Source organism: Aythya marila, assembly GCF_965140915.1.
Source record: "Aythya marila genome assembly, chromosome: 2".
In the NCBI taxonomy this organism is placed as follows: Eukaryota; Metazoa; Chordata; class Aves; order Anseriformes; family Anatidae; genus Aythya; species Aythya marila.
The window spans coordinates 135,296,110-135,311,248 of NC_139043.1; the positions used below are offsets into that span (position 1 = coordinate 135,296,110).

General features: G+C 40.5%; 1 protein-coding gene across 1 annotated transcript in view; it reads left to right on the forward strand.

Annotated features, from left to right (window-relative positions):
• The window catches only part of SPAG1 (sperm associated antigen 1), a 40,870-nt gene that overhangs the window by 9,493 nt on the left and 16,238 nt on the right, over positions 1–15,139 (forward strand). The window contains exons 6-12 of the mRNA XM_082754322.1: positions 966–1,084; positions 1,570–1,675; positions 2,330–2,460; positions 3,036–3,142; positions 5,518–5,680; positions 11,065–11,427; positions 11,805–11,904. Of these exons, the coding sequence (XP_082610448.1) occupies positions 966–1,084; positions 1,570–1,675; positions 2,330–2,460; positions 3,036–3,142; positions 5,518–5,680; positions 11,065–11,427; positions 11,805–11,904 (1,089 nt within the window). The remainder of the gene's footprint in view (positions 1–965; positions 1,085–1,569; positions 1,676–2,329; positions 2,461–3,035; positions 3,143–5,517; positions 5,681–11,064; positions 11,428–11,804; positions 11,905–15,139) is intronic.

The following is a 15,139-nucleotide window of genomic DNA, read 5'->3' on the forward strand; positions in this document are numbered from 1 at the left end:
CATAATAAACATTCTGTTAAACATCAAATGATGCATTGTGGTGCTGCTAACTGAAAACAAGTTACCTTGTATTTTTTTGCTCAAGTGTTGTGAAATATAACAAGTCAACAGAAAATAATTTTTTTTCCAGCATCTAAGATACAAGTCTATGGAGGTACATTAAAAAAAAAAAAAAAAGAATTAAAAATAGCTCAATTTATATATTTATTTATTTATTTAAATAATGTAATGGTGGCATATTACCCTTCCCAGTTGGATGACAAATATTGACTGTGGAAGGGGCAAAATGCATTCTTCTGTTTTTTGTGCTAGTGGCTTCCCTCTAGCTCCTTAAACAATGCTGTGGAATCTGTTCTAGTGAGAATACTATTGTGAAAAGCAAAGGCTGTGTTTCATTGTCATAAACAGAAAAGTTTAGTGTAGGAATTGGTTATTACCCTATATTTTTAATAGGATTATAGCTGCAATATTTATTCAATATAAATTCCTATACACTGTTTTCAAAAGCTGTTTCATAGTAATCTTGGAAGTGTCCTAGATTGTTTTTCAAATTTCTCTCAAATTACACTATTAATCAATTCAAAGACATTTCTTCAGTATTTCTAACAAAGGTTAATACCAGCATCTGATAGAAGTGGAATCGAACCTGAAGATACAATTCCATAAATTTCACCTGTCTTTTGTTGGAGATGGTTGAAGAGGGGAGGTAGACTCTTTTGTTTGTTTTTGAGCAGAAGGGATGAGAAAAGGAGCGGTAATATATATGCAGGAGAAATGGAAAAAATAACATGAGGAAAGGAGATAACGCTAAGCTTTATTTTTTCCTAACTAGTCATGGATAATTGAACACTGACTTTATGCCTGCTTACCTTTAGTTTAAAATGGAAATAGAAAGCATACCTTTCTACTAGTAGAGGACTTTTACTGTGCAACATTATTGTATTTGTCATTTTTATTAATTTAAGGTTTGACGTGGAAAAGGAGTGTTCTAAAATTGATGAAGAAGGTGAAGAAAATAACTCAAAATCAAGATTCTTTAATAGGCCAAGTCTACCTCTAATTGAAAAGAAAATAGATACAACTGGTAATGCCTTAGAAACATTTTTTTCTTTAACTGTAATACTGTGTTATAGAGTGTGAATCTAAATTGAAGAAGTAAATTATTGAGGTAAAATTGCCTATATTTTTTGGCACCTAGAGATTAAAAAAGTTCTTACAAGGTCAACTGAGAGTGAAGGCATATTTAAAAAAAAATAAATCTGTTAATAAATCAGTTCAAATATTTGTTGCATTTAGGTTGAGAGAGCCAGGTAAAAATACAAAGCACACTTCCACTATTATAATTTAATGGTGGGGTAACCTCTTTCATCTTGTATTCTGAACTGTGTGCATATCAAAATAATTCAGTTTTTTATTATAGAAAATGTAATAGAAAATGTCTTTTAATAATACATGTTGTTTTAAAAGTAATTTAAATAATATGATATTCAAAGTATTTTAGCTGACAATGTTGTGATTGCATCTGTGCAAGTTATTAATTGTTGTGATGTATAATTATTTTTTTTCTAGGCATGACAAAGAAAGAGAAGATCTTTATTGCTACTCGTGAAAAAGAAAAGGGCAACGAAGCTTTTGCCAGTGGAGATTACGTGGAAGCGGTGACATATTACACTCGGTGAGTAAATACTATTGTATTCTTTTATTTTAATTATTGTTACTTGTGAACGTTATTTTTAGAGCAATAGGGATAATTAGATTATTGTCAACAGTGCAAAAAGGTTTTACAGGAGAATACTTAAAGCACTGTTGCATCCTGATACTAATTTTTATTTGTCAGGAAGAAGTGGATGAATAGTGATAGGACAATTTGCAGGTGTCACAAAGTTACTCAGATCTTTCAAAACCATTGAGATTCAAGGGCAGGTTGACAAAAATAAGAGGAGGCTCAGGGGAGACCTTATTGCTATCCACAATTATCTGAAAGGAGGTTGTGGTGATGTGAGAGTTGGCCTCTTCTCCCAGGCACCAAGTGATAGGACAAGAGGGAATGGCCTCAAGTTGCTCCAGGGGAGGTTCAGGTTGGATATTAGGAAAAATTTCTTTGCTGAGAGTGCTTAGGCATTGGAACGGGTTGCTCAGGGAAATGGTGGAGTCATCATCCCTGAAGGTCTTTAAGGAAAGAGTAGATGTGGTGCTTAGGGACGTGGTTTATTGGGCGTTATTGGTGGTAAGTGGACAGTTGGTCTAGATGATCTTAGAGGTCTTTTCCAGCCTTAATGATTCTATGATTCTACATTCAGGCTTTCTAACGATGCATCATTTTTTTCAGGAGTATATCAGTACTACCCACTGCAGCTGCATACAATAACAAAGCTCAAGCAGAAATAAAACTTCAGGACTGGGACAGTGCTTTGCAGGATTGTGAGAAGGTGTTAGATATGGAACCTGGCAACGTAAAAGGTGAAGTTTAATATAAACGTGCCTTTATATATTAGTTTAGCAAATAAAATGGTTCATATTCATTCACGTTCTTGATTCCACTGAGCTTTAGATCAGTTCCAAGTATGAAGAAGGGGGAAATTAATGGCTATTCTTAAGCAGAAGCATGGAGCAACTCATTTTTTTTATATGATGACAATAAGTGCTCTCGTGTTTGTGCAACACGTTGTTTAGATAATGACAATACTGAAGTATTAATCACCTTACAAGCAACCTGTAAACAATGAAAGTTGCTGATTTAATCATTTCTGAAGACAAAGGCTTGAATACAGCCTGAATACAGTATTTGCATGTGAGGAGCAGACAAATTGGAAAAATATGAGGGGGTGCTTTTTACGAGTCATGATTGCTATCTCAGCAAGTGAAATTGCATCATTAAAAACAATCAAGAGAACAGTAATTAGTAATATAGAGTCATTATGAAGTAAACTCAGAATCTTAAAAAAAAAAAATTTACACTTCATTATGTCTAGAAAAATAGCCTAGTTATCCACTTAATGCTTTTAAAGTGTATACAATACTCTGTTCCTTTGTAGCTCTGATGCGCCGTGCCACTGTTAACAACCAGCTGAAGAATTATGAGACTGCTATAGAGGATCTGAACAAAGTGTTGTGCATTGAACCAGAAAACGCTATAGCTAAGGTAAAGACATGTGACCCACAGATGACTAGAAGAAGGTTGTAAGCAGCTGTAGAATAAAGTGCATACCATTTATATTGTTTGATTTGAATATGAGTTCTGAGGACACGATTGATCTACTGTGCCAGTGATCAGTTTCCAAAGACCACTTAGTAGCTTGTGATGGAAATCAGGTACCTGAATGTGATCAAATATTCTATTTGCTACTGTATTGTTAGAACCTGTAGGCACTGAAGTCTTCTGTATTAAAGTAATTTAGGTGCCTAAAATTTAGCTGCTGAACGTGCTCACAGTATTAATTCATTGGTTAATCAAAGTTACTTGGAAATTTCTGTCAAAAAGATCCACTGGGATAGGAGTATTTGAAGTTTGACATGCAATTCACAAGAAAAAATCAAAGGAGATGCCAGATGGATGCCCCATCCCTGGAAGCGTTTGAGGTCAGGCTGGATGGAGCTCTGAGCAACCTGCTCTAGTGGGAGGTGTCCTCACCCATGGCTGGGGTTTGAACTAGATGATCTTTAAGATCCCTCCAAGCCAAGCCATCCTATGATCCTGGGATTCTTTGAAAAACCTTGCGTACCCTCTTATGAATATGGACCCTTCTAGGTCAGTTCTGGACCTAAGAAATAGGATGCTTTCTTTGAAAACTCAAGGTCAGGATGTGGTCCTTGTAGGAAAAGATTGGTTTGTATCATTTCATTGGTATTTTCTCAAGGGTGTTTTGTGGCTTAGAACCCAGTCCTTAAATTTGGACGCTACCTGTCCTGAGGATCTTCAGCACTAGGCAGTTTTGATACTAAACTGCTCTTCACCTGTTAATTAGTAGTCTATCATACTGCTACCCCCCAATTTTATAACATGTGATTCCTGGATGCTGTGCAATTGCCTCATCATGTGAATTCCATTTAGCTCTTATTGTTGGCACACTTTAAGCTGCTAGCAGCTTACTGATTAGTACTTCTTTCTGTGGAATTACTTGATCCAATACTGCTATTGCTTGCACCAGAAAAGCTAGGGAGGTCCACATCAAGTCCACCACCTACTGCATTCATGCCCATTGGGGTGTTTTGCAGCTAAATTCCTGTCCAGAATAGTTTCGGAGTTCATGTCAACCAAGGAATCAACCTGCCTGCTTTTTTCTCTTTTTCTTTTCAAATGCATCTCTCTAGATTTGCCTTCTGAAAGGGCACTTTTGTTTCTTTTCACCTTTACAAGACTGATCCACTAGCTTCTGAGTCTGTACTGAGTCTGTCTCCACAAAAGTTTTTTTTTGTGGAAAAAAAACTCAGAGCTAAGCTGAGACTTCTTAGAATACCAGATATACGATACTCATTGTGAGTACAGTCTTCTGGGAATCCAAATACATCAGTACGTTCGCTGAGTACAGTGCTGCTGTTGCTGAAAGCAAATGTCTGTCCTTATCCATGTCAGCTTTTTTGCCTTGGCTGAGACATCTATAGGTGACAGCGGGTTTTTTTGAGTTACTCTGCTTGAAGGATCCTCAAAACCCTCTTGAGCTACTTAAAAATACATGAAACACATGCAGAGTGAAGGTTTATATGCAGAGTCACTGATTTATTTGCTTGTCAGTAACTGGAGTTTTTCATTGTACTTTTCCACATGAATCTTTGCTTCTTCCTGTCTTTAACTTTTGCTTGTTGAAGTAAGTACTGAAATGGCACTTCCTCATACAGCACTGAATACAAAACAGAATAGAGCGTAATATTGGGTGTGTCTTACTCTGTTCTGAAAGCATGAAGTGCAGGTGGAGCATTTCTTTGATTCATCCAAAAACGTTTATGGAAATGAGAGGCTGTCTGATTATCTAATTTGCAGTTCTTACATGAGGAGCAAAGCTTTTCATTATTCAACAGTGTCCTTCTGCTACACTGCTAAGAAATTGTTGTCTCTTTTGGTTCTAGTTCAATCATTTACATTAGTCCATCAAATATCTATCAGATGCTGAGTTCTTGATAGCGTAAATTTTGATAAACTGTTTTTGGGCTTTTTCAGAGATTCTGGAAAGCCTGTTTGCCATGGGTCTCTTCTGACTAGACCATGCTGGATATCACAATAATACAATCTACTTCTGTTTATTTATCTATGCTTAAGCAAAGAAAGGAATGTATTTATTTGTGTGGTATCTTCTAATTAAGTTTCTAATAAAGAAATCGAGCATTAATCTTGATTTTCATACTGACTCTTGGAAAAGTCACGTTTATTTTCTCTTTTTTGTATTGGTAACATTTATCTGGATGATTATATATTCAGGACCTTATGTATTATTTAACAGAGTGTACTTTCTGGGCATAAATTACAATTTATATACGTATAAAAAAAGGCTTCTGCTACCACTGTTTATTTCTCTATTGCAGAAAAATCTGCTAGAGACGGAAAAGAAACTGAAAGGTTTAAAACCTGTCTCTAAGACTGAAGGCAAAGGAAGAAGAATACTTATTGAAGAGATAGAGGACTCTGAAAGTAGTGAAGAAAGAGGAGAAAATGCAGAGGAATGTGGAAGAAGTAGTGGAGATAAAGGTAATGTCATGTCATTTCCTGTTTAATTTTAAGCTGAAGAAAAAAATGTTGCCTTTGATATTATAATCTTTATTCACAAAATTCATCCATACTTGCTTGCAAATAATTTCCCGTTTGAAGACTAAAAATACATAGAATCATAGAATACCTGAGTTGGAAGGGAACCATAAGGATCATCGAGTCCAGCTCCTGGCACCACACAGGTCTACTCAAAAATTCAGACCATATGACTAAGAGCATAGTCCAAACGCTTCTTAAATTCAGACAGGCTTGGTGCCGTGGCTGCATCCCTGGGGAGCCTGTTCCAGTGAATGACATCCCTCTTGGTGATGAACCTCTTCCTGATATCCAGCGTGAACCCTCCCTGTTGCAGCTTGACACCATTCTCTTGGGTCCTATCGCTGGTCACTAAAGAGAATAGATAGTCAGCTGGCCCTCCACTCCCCCTCGTGAGGAAGCTGTAAACCACGATGAGGTCTCCCCTCAGCCTCCTCTTTTCCAGGCTGAACAGGCCAAGTGTCCTCAGCCGCTCCTCACACATCTTCCCCTTTAGGCCCTTCACCATCTTAGTAGCCTTTCTCTGAACACTCTCCAGTGGTTTCACATCCTTTTTGTACTGTGGTGCCCAGAACTGCACACAGTGCTTGAGGTGAGGCTGCGCCAGTGCAGAGTGGGACAGTCACTTCTCTCAACCGCCTAGCGATGCCATGTTTGATGCACCCCAGGATACGGTTGGCCCTCCTGACAACTGCCCAGCTCTTGAATCTGTCCAGATCTCTCTACATTCACTACTTAAAGTAGATATGAATAGGAAGTCTAGAATCCAATTTTGTTAGACAATTTTTGAAATATTTCCAAGAAAGGTATAACAAATGCACATGGAAAAATGTTGCTAAAAGTCACCTTCCTCCCTGTGTTCTGTATAATTTTATACCTTTCCTTTGATGAAGGACCCCATGAATATTCTGAGATTAGAGAACATCTTGTGTTCCTTAGATTTTCCCTTGTACAACTCTCCTTCCTTCCTACCGTCATTTTTTTTCTTCTGCATTTTCCTCTTAATTGGATCAAAGGGCCTAAAACTGATCAAGTAGCACTTGAATTTTTGTTGTTGTTTTGTTGAAAACAGTTCTAAGTTTGTTTTTGTTTTCTTTTTTAATATGATGTCATCTGCATGCACTGAAAGTATATATTAGAGATAAACAACCTGTAATTCTTGTACTGTTCACAACTCACAAGCAGTTGAAGTGCAGCTCCTGTTCCTGTATTAGTGTGTGATTAACTGCAAGACTGTTGAGATGAAACTGCTGGCTTAATCAGAATGCATGACTTCAGGAGGAAGTGGGGTAGCAGAAATTTCTGAGGCTTGCTTTTGGGTTCAGCTGCATGTCTAGACTCCAGCCTGCCACAGAACAACATCCCAGGGTTGATTTCCACCCTTTCCCCCTTTCTGTTGTTTGTTTTTTCTTAAAGTAATTTGGCCACAGACAGCTGTGGCTTTTGTGTTTTCCATGGTCTATGTAAAAGACCTTAGTTCTTTGTCTGGAAATTAAAATCAGTCTGGTTTTCCAGTAATCAAGATGTTCCACTTAATTGTGAATATTAGTCTCTAAATGTGTGATTTAGTAATGCATTGTTTGCACAAGAGTTTAGGCAAAATACATTTTTCAAAACCAGTAGGTTTCCACTAAGTCTCCTCAGCAAAAAGTCTTCTCAGCTAATACCCTGGAGGAAAGGATGGATCGTGTCCCTAACATTACATATAGGTAATGTGGGGGTTGCTTGTCATTGGGAGCATTCAGATGACTAAGTGCCTTTTAGCTCCACAGGAAGACTCCCATTCATGTGATGAAAGGTTAGGCGTTTAAACGTAGGGAAGATTGTCAACTGCCATCAGTGTAAGGTGTTCATGTGATATACGTAAGTATTTTTAAGATCTAGGAGGCAAGCATCTTCATAGATTACTGTGGGTTTTAAAGTATATCTGGAAACAAAGTAAATTCAGCTGTTAAATAAATGTAATATGCTCTGCGAACAGTAATAAGCAGGCTAAGCATTGTAGTCTTCTAGTTTCACTTCCTGTGTGGTATTAAACTTACTTGATGCCACAAAAGTTGTTTACAGAGAATTATTTTGTGATTATTTTTTTATCAGTCTGTTTTCTACTTCATAGTACCAGATTCATTACCTCTGAAGATCATCTAGTCCACCCCCTCGCCAAGCTAGGTCACCTGGAGCACATTGCACAGGATCACACTGAGGCAGGATTTGAATGTCTCCAAAGAAGGAGAGACTTCACAGCCTCTCTGGGCTAACTTATGCCAGTGCTCCATCACCCTCACAGTATAGAAGGGTTTTATCATAATCAGCTAGAACTTCTGTGTTTCAGTTTGTGCCAGTTGCCTCTCATCCTGTCACTGGGCACCACTGAAAAGATTCTGGCTGCATCTTCTTCACGCCCTCCCTGCTCTCAGCCTCTCCTCATATGACAGATGCTCCAGACCCCTAGTCATCTTAGTATCCCTTCTCTGGACGTGCTCTAGTAGCTCCGTTTCCTTCTTGTACTGGAAGTCCCAGAGCTGGACACAATACTCCAGGTATGGCCTCAGCAGGGCTGAGCATAGGAACAGGATCACCTCCCTTGACCTGCTGGCAATGCTCTCCCTAATGCAACCCAGGATCTCGTTGCCCTTCTTGGCCTCAAGGGCACATGGCTGGCTCATGGACAACCTACTGTCCACCAGGACCCCCAGGTCTTTCTCCACAGAGCTGCTTTCCAGCAGCCTGTAATGGTGCACAGGGTTATTCCTCTCTAGGTGCAGGACCCTGCACTTGGCTTTGTTGAGTTTCATGAGGTTCCTCTCTGTCCAGCTTTCTAGCCTGTCCAGGTCAAAGGATGCCATCCAGAAGGACCTGGACAATTTTTATTTTTTTTTTTTATGTAATGGACTGGGTTCTTATTTTCACTTCTTATTGAATTATTCCATGTGAAATAACAGATTTGATGCTACAGATAGTACTTCAACATGCGTGTTAATGTCATGGCTTTTCTCAGGGAACAGTGAGTAAGGTCTTAGATTTGCATTTTGAAGTTTCTGATTTGTTTAGGAACAACACATATTGGGTAGGAGATGATGAGAGCTTTCTCCTACTCAAGTGATTAGTTGTTCTTGCTGATGTATTTTTGGCATAGCTTTATGCTCTCCTCTACCACTGAGCCTCTAATACAATGGAGATGTTCTCTGTTTCTTGATACTTAGTGGCAGCAGCTCTGTATACTCTCTCACTTGGCCTTTATGCCATATATGAATATGCATCTACCCAAATCTTAATTTGTAGTAATCTGTGACCAGACTTTTACTGTAATAGAAAGTTTCTTTGACACTGTGGCCATGAATAAGTCACTCTCTCTGTTCTCCTTATGGTTACAAGCCTTATTGATGGGGTCTTGTAGGAGGACATTTGGCCACCTTGTTACCCATTGCCATACTTATTCTGTATTCCTTGATCCTCCTTCCAGTGTGCTTTTTCATTTTCTATTTTTAATTTTTTAGAATTGTAAATTCTGTGAAGAAGGAGCTCTCATTTATAATTGATTGGTATAATGTCTAGCACAACAGGGCCCAACCCACTGTAGCTTTTAGGCTCTATTGAAAGCTTGCAATATGAGAAATCAGATCATGTTAAAATAAACAGCATTGAAAATTAACTCTAGAATTTAATTTGTAATGAATTTCTTGAAGTTAAGAAAACCCCTCAGTTACCGTGTCAGCATTAATGTTGATCAGTAAGTCCTTTTTTCGTTCTTTACTACTGCACTGCAGCAGTCAGAGATTGGAATTATTTAAGAAATCTGTTCGTTATATATTCTGGTTTCAAAAAATTTGGGTACAAACCAAGAACATGCAATCCAAATCAGATTTACTGGCCGTGTGTGATAGAAAAAAAAAAAGCAGAATTATTAAACATTAATCTCTGGAGATTTGGACTGTTCCAGTTGCCTTCAAATATAGCTATGCCAGGGCAGTTAAAGCATTGGAACCTGACTTCATCATAGATGAATTCGTTGTGAACTGAACTTTGGGGCCAGGCTCTTCTCAGTGGTGTGCAGCTGTAGGACAAGAGGCACCAGCCAAAAACTGGAACGCAGGAGGTTCCACATGCACGTGCGTAAGAACTTCTTTACAGCGAGGGTGACAGAGCACTGGAACAGGCTGCCCTGAGAGGTTGTGGAGGCTCCTGCTCTGGAGATACTCAAGGCCCCCCAGACATCTTCCTGCTCAACCTGCTGTAGGGAACCTGCTTTTAGCAGGGGGTTGGACTTGATGAGCCCCAGATATTTCTTCCAACCCCTGTGATTCTGTGAGCTGGGAGAAGAGTGGTTAGAAAGCTGCTTGGCAGTGTACTCAGGTGGCCAAGAAGGCCAACGGCATCCTGGCTTGTATAAGAAACAGTGTGGCCAGCAGGGCCAGGGAAGTGATTGTCCCCCTGTACTCGGCTCTGCTGAGGCTGTACCTCAAGTACTGTGTTCAGCTTTTGGCCCCTCACCATGTCCCTGTCACCAGAAGGACATGGAGGTGCTTGAGCAAGTCCAGAGAAGGGCGACGAAGCTGGTGAGGGGCCTGGAGAACAAGTCCTACGAGGAGCGGCTGAGGGAACTGGGGTTGTTCAGCCTGGAGAAGAGGAGGCTCAGGGGCGACCTTATCGCTCTCTATAGGTACCTCAAGGGAGGCTGTAGCGAGGTGGGGGTTGGTCTGTTCTCCCACGTGCCTGGTGACAGGACGAGGGGGAATGGGCTGACGTTGTGCCAGGGGAGGTTTAGGCTGGATGTTAGGAAGAACTTCTTTACCGAAAGGGTTGTGAGGCATTGGAACAGGCTGCCCAGGGAAGTGGTGGAGTCACCATCCCTGGAAGTCTTTAAAAGACGTTTAGATGTAGAGCTTAGGGAAATGGTTTAGTGGGGATTGTTAGTGTTAGGTCAGAGGTTGGACTCGGTGATCTTGGAAATCTCTTCCAGCCTAGATGACTCTGTGCTTCTGTGCTATTTTGCTTTTCCTTGTGCCATCGTTATTTTTGTGCCATGCTTCTGAAGGAGAAATACCTCGAACATTTGAGAATTCATTTTCAGTGAAAGATGTCACCCATTCCACAAATCCGCTTCAAATATTCCTTTCAGAGTGCCCAAGATTATTGACAGCCCTTCCATTTTAACTCGGTTCCCTCATTACTAACGCGAATTAAACTTCTTTAAGTTCCCATGTGGTGGTTTTGCCCCAAATCCTCAACTTCTCTCCCCCCCCTCCGTGAGGCGCGGCGTGAGGCGGGCGGGGCGGGGCGGGGCGGGGCGGGGCGCCGCGCCTCAGCCGCCCCTTGGCTCCCCGCAGGGCGCCGGCAGGCAGCGGGCCCGGCCGCCATGGGCAGCGCGCAGAGGAAGGCGCAGGGCGCCAAGGCCGAGGGCAAGGAGCGGCGCAGGGACCCCGCCGACCCCAAGGGCACGGCCGAGGAAGGCGGGCAGAGGCCGGAGCAGCAGCAAGGTGAAGGCGAAGCCGATGGCTACTCGGATGGAGAAGGGGCGAGGGGGAGCCCCGCAGCGCGGCAGCCCCCCGGGGCGCACGGGGACGCGGCCACCTCGCTGCCGCCGGCTGCAGCGGAACTGAAGAGGGAAGGAAACGAGTTGTTCAAGGGGGGACAGTTCGCAGAAGCTGTGCTCAGGTACTCCGAAGCCATTGAACACGTCGTCGGTCTAGGTGAGTGCGATACCTTCTACTTAAAGCTTATGTAGGTGGTTTAAGGGAGCTAGAGGTGAAGTCACCGAGCCTATCCCTGGATTTTTGGCAGGAGTTACTGTGCCGTATTACTTCGTCATTGGCAGCAGGCGCCAATTCATGCAATACAAAATGTAGGAAGATGAGTGAAGTAATCTTTTAACTTCCTTGAGACAGAGATGTTTGCATTTCTTTATGTCTGAATAACTCCATATTCTCAGTGACATGATAAAGGAAAGCTCCTTACAGCTTTGCATCAGCAAACTGCATCACTGCGGTACAACTTGCTCTATGCAGCTACTTTAATTCTCTAATGTTGTTTTAGAGTGGTCTTTGATTTTAATTGTAACTTCTTTTAGGGGAACAAATTCCAGATGATTTAAGTATCTTGTACTCGAACAGAGCAGCGTGTTACCTCAAAGAAGGCAACTGCAGTGACTGCATTCAGGATTGTAACAGGTAAATTGCAACCTCCTATGTAGAGCAACAACATTCCTGATGATGATTAAACACTGTAAGTGATATCTTGTTATTGCACTTGGAAGCCCTGCCTGCATGACAGATACTTTTATTTTTCATTTATGAAAACAATCACATGAAACCTAGGGAAAGAATAAGTTTTAGTTTGCTTTCTTACTGTGTGAAGGCAGTTGTTAGACTTATCATATTCACAAATATGCGTAGAAAGCTTAAAATCTTTATAATAAAAGCAGGCTTACTTCAGTAATGCTCTATGGTAACCTACATGTAAAAAATTTGTTAAACCAAGTGCTTATCATAGTGTTGGAAATTACTTTCAGGCATCTGTGTGGTGAATATATGTGTGTTCTGTGTGCTTGGTTTTTTAATATAAACTCAGCATAGTTAGAAACAGTGATTACAGTTGTTAAGGAATAGAGCTAAAATCCTTCTGCTTATAGTGGCTTTTAAGGACACAGGCGTGAAAGATCAGACACCTTCAGTAACTTCCTGACACTGCCTTCAACTAAATTACTGGTGTATTTCCAGATGTCTTTTGCTATATTTTCTTACATAGCAGTAGTAAGACTGAGGCTTAAAGGGCCAGAGAGGAGCCCAGATGGTCAGAAATCTGTTTTCTTTTTTTTATTTTATTAATATAGTCGAACCCAACTATTAAAAAAAAAAAACTAAACTATGTATGTAACTTTATACTAACTGAATATTTGACTTACATTATAAATTCTGCCTGACAAAAGATTTCTGAAAATGTTGTCTGAGAAAATTGACTGGCAATCAGTATTTCGTTAAAGTAGATGCAGGATCATAGACAGCTTGCTGATGAGACAAGCTGGCATGCTTACGTGCCATGACATTCTTCAATTCAGGAGGTTTCTAGTATGTAAGACTTCAGCCAAAGTCAAAGGTTTGTTGTTTTTTTTTTTTTTCATTCTTAGTGATTAGAAGCTTAGTTTTCGTATTACTTCCATAGTATTCTTAATCTCATGCATGTTTTCTGGATCCGTGAGGACCCGTAATGCTTAGTGAGCACAACAGAGGTAGAAAGAATGTAGAGACTGGGAGGTAGAACAGCAAAACTTCAAATGCAGAAATTAGGCAATGTCAATTAGATTTACTCTAGACAACACAACAAAAGGGATAATCTATGAAGAGGTTACTTGATATCATCAAAGTAAAAAATGGCTTAGTGCTTACATTTGTGATACAGAAAGTATAAAAATTATTGAATGTTTATTAAGTTTTAGCTACTTAGGGCTTAGAAGTTTGTCAAAAAACCCTTTGTTGGACGTCTCTGACTCAAGACTGATTCAGGGTGCTTGTGTTTCTTGCTACAGAGAGTGAAATAGGGCTCCTATGTGCTAGATTTCTTTTCTCTGGTGTACTGGTATTGCTTGGTTCATGACTGAAGTATCATAGAATAGAATGATTTATGTTGGAAGAGACCTCGAAGATCATCTGGTCCAACCTTTAACCTAGCACTGCCAAGACCTGTATTAAACCTTGTCACTAAGCTCTCCAAGATTTTTCAAAGACCTCCAGGGGTGGTGACTTGACCACTTCTCTGGGCAGTCTGTTCCAATGCTTCACAGTGAAGATATTTTCCCTAATATTCCACCTAAACCTTCCCTGGCACAACTTAAGGCTGTTTCCTGTTGTCCTATTGCTTGGTGCTTGGGAGGAGAGACCAGTCCCACCTCGCTAGCGCCTCCTTTAAGCTAATTGTAGAGTGTATATAAGTTGTTTCTTCATAGTCTGCCATGGAAAGGGAGTTTTCCATTCCCACTGACGCTATTCTTCAAGCAGTGTCTTCAGTCCCTGAGTGTATTTGTGTGTTTGTTTTTTTTCTTCTTCCTCAGTTTTAGGAACCTGGAAATTGTGTTAATTTTTGTCTGTGTTACACAATGTGAAGCACTTTCAGAAGCACTGCAGAGGTTTTTTAACGGCTGTGATGTCATGCTGTTGTATTTTGCAAATGCATTCAGCAAAATAAGGAGAAATGGAGTGCTGGAAATGCTTGTGAAATGGAAATATTTGTTCTAGAAATCATTGTTTCTTTATTGTTAATGGAGGAGTGATGGCAAAAAAACTAAGAGCAAAAAAGGCCAGCAGCATCTTGGGCCATATAAAGAGGAGTATAGCCAGTGGATTGAGGGAAGTGATTATCCCCCTGTACTCAGTCAGCATTTGATAGGTAACATCTATGATATTGTGTTGGTTTCTGGCTTTCCCAGTACAAGAAAGATATTGATCAGCTGGAGTGAGATCAGTAAAGTGGTGCTGAGGAGGCTATGGGCTCCGGAGCACTTCCCTAGAAAAACTAAGGAAACTGGGTTTGTTCAGCTTCAAGAATGGCCTCAAGAGGTCCTAGCAGCAGCCTGTGAGGAGATTGTCCAGAAGATGGAGCCTGGCTTGTTCTGGCAGGGCACTGTGGGTGGACAAGTGGCAACAGGTGAAAACAAAACCAAGAGGTTTTGACTGCATGTTAGGGGGAAAAACAAACAAACAACTTTTCCCCATGGGGACAGAGGGGCATTGTGACAGGCTGCCCAGAGAGGCTGTGCAGAAATTTCCTTGGAGGTTTTCAAGGCCTGACTGGATAAACCTGTGAGCTACTTTCTGATCTCAGAGGTGACCTTTAGCAGAAGGTTGGGCTAGGGAGCTCTGAACCTGAATTACCTCATGATTCTTTGAAATCTAATTGCCTAGACTCATCCTAATTTCAGTATTTCAGTTTCTTTTTGTCTGAATAGCAAGAAACATTGATTAATAAAAGGTAATCTTTAATCTATAAAGCCTTTGTGGGCTGCTTTGTCACTTTGCTGGAAAAGCACATGGTGTTCGGAAGTTCTGATTGCAGCGTATCAGGGACTGAGTTCACTGTTGAACAGGCACCAATCGACAAAACACAGGCACAAACCTAATAGCTGAAGACGGGGGTGCATTCATGTTTTATTAAATCCATTTTTTTACATGCATACTTCTGCGTAAGGAAGAAGAACTGAAAATTGTGTAGGTAAAAGCACCATATACGTGAAATCCCCACAGATCTTTAAGATCCCTTCCAATCCAAGCCATTCTCTATGATCTAGACATGACCACATCACCAGGAAAACATTGGTTCTGCAGAAGGAAGATATGGATTTAAGCGGAGTAAGCTGTAGTAAAAACACTAACAACTACATAACTGCATCTCATTTATTAAAATTAACAGTAT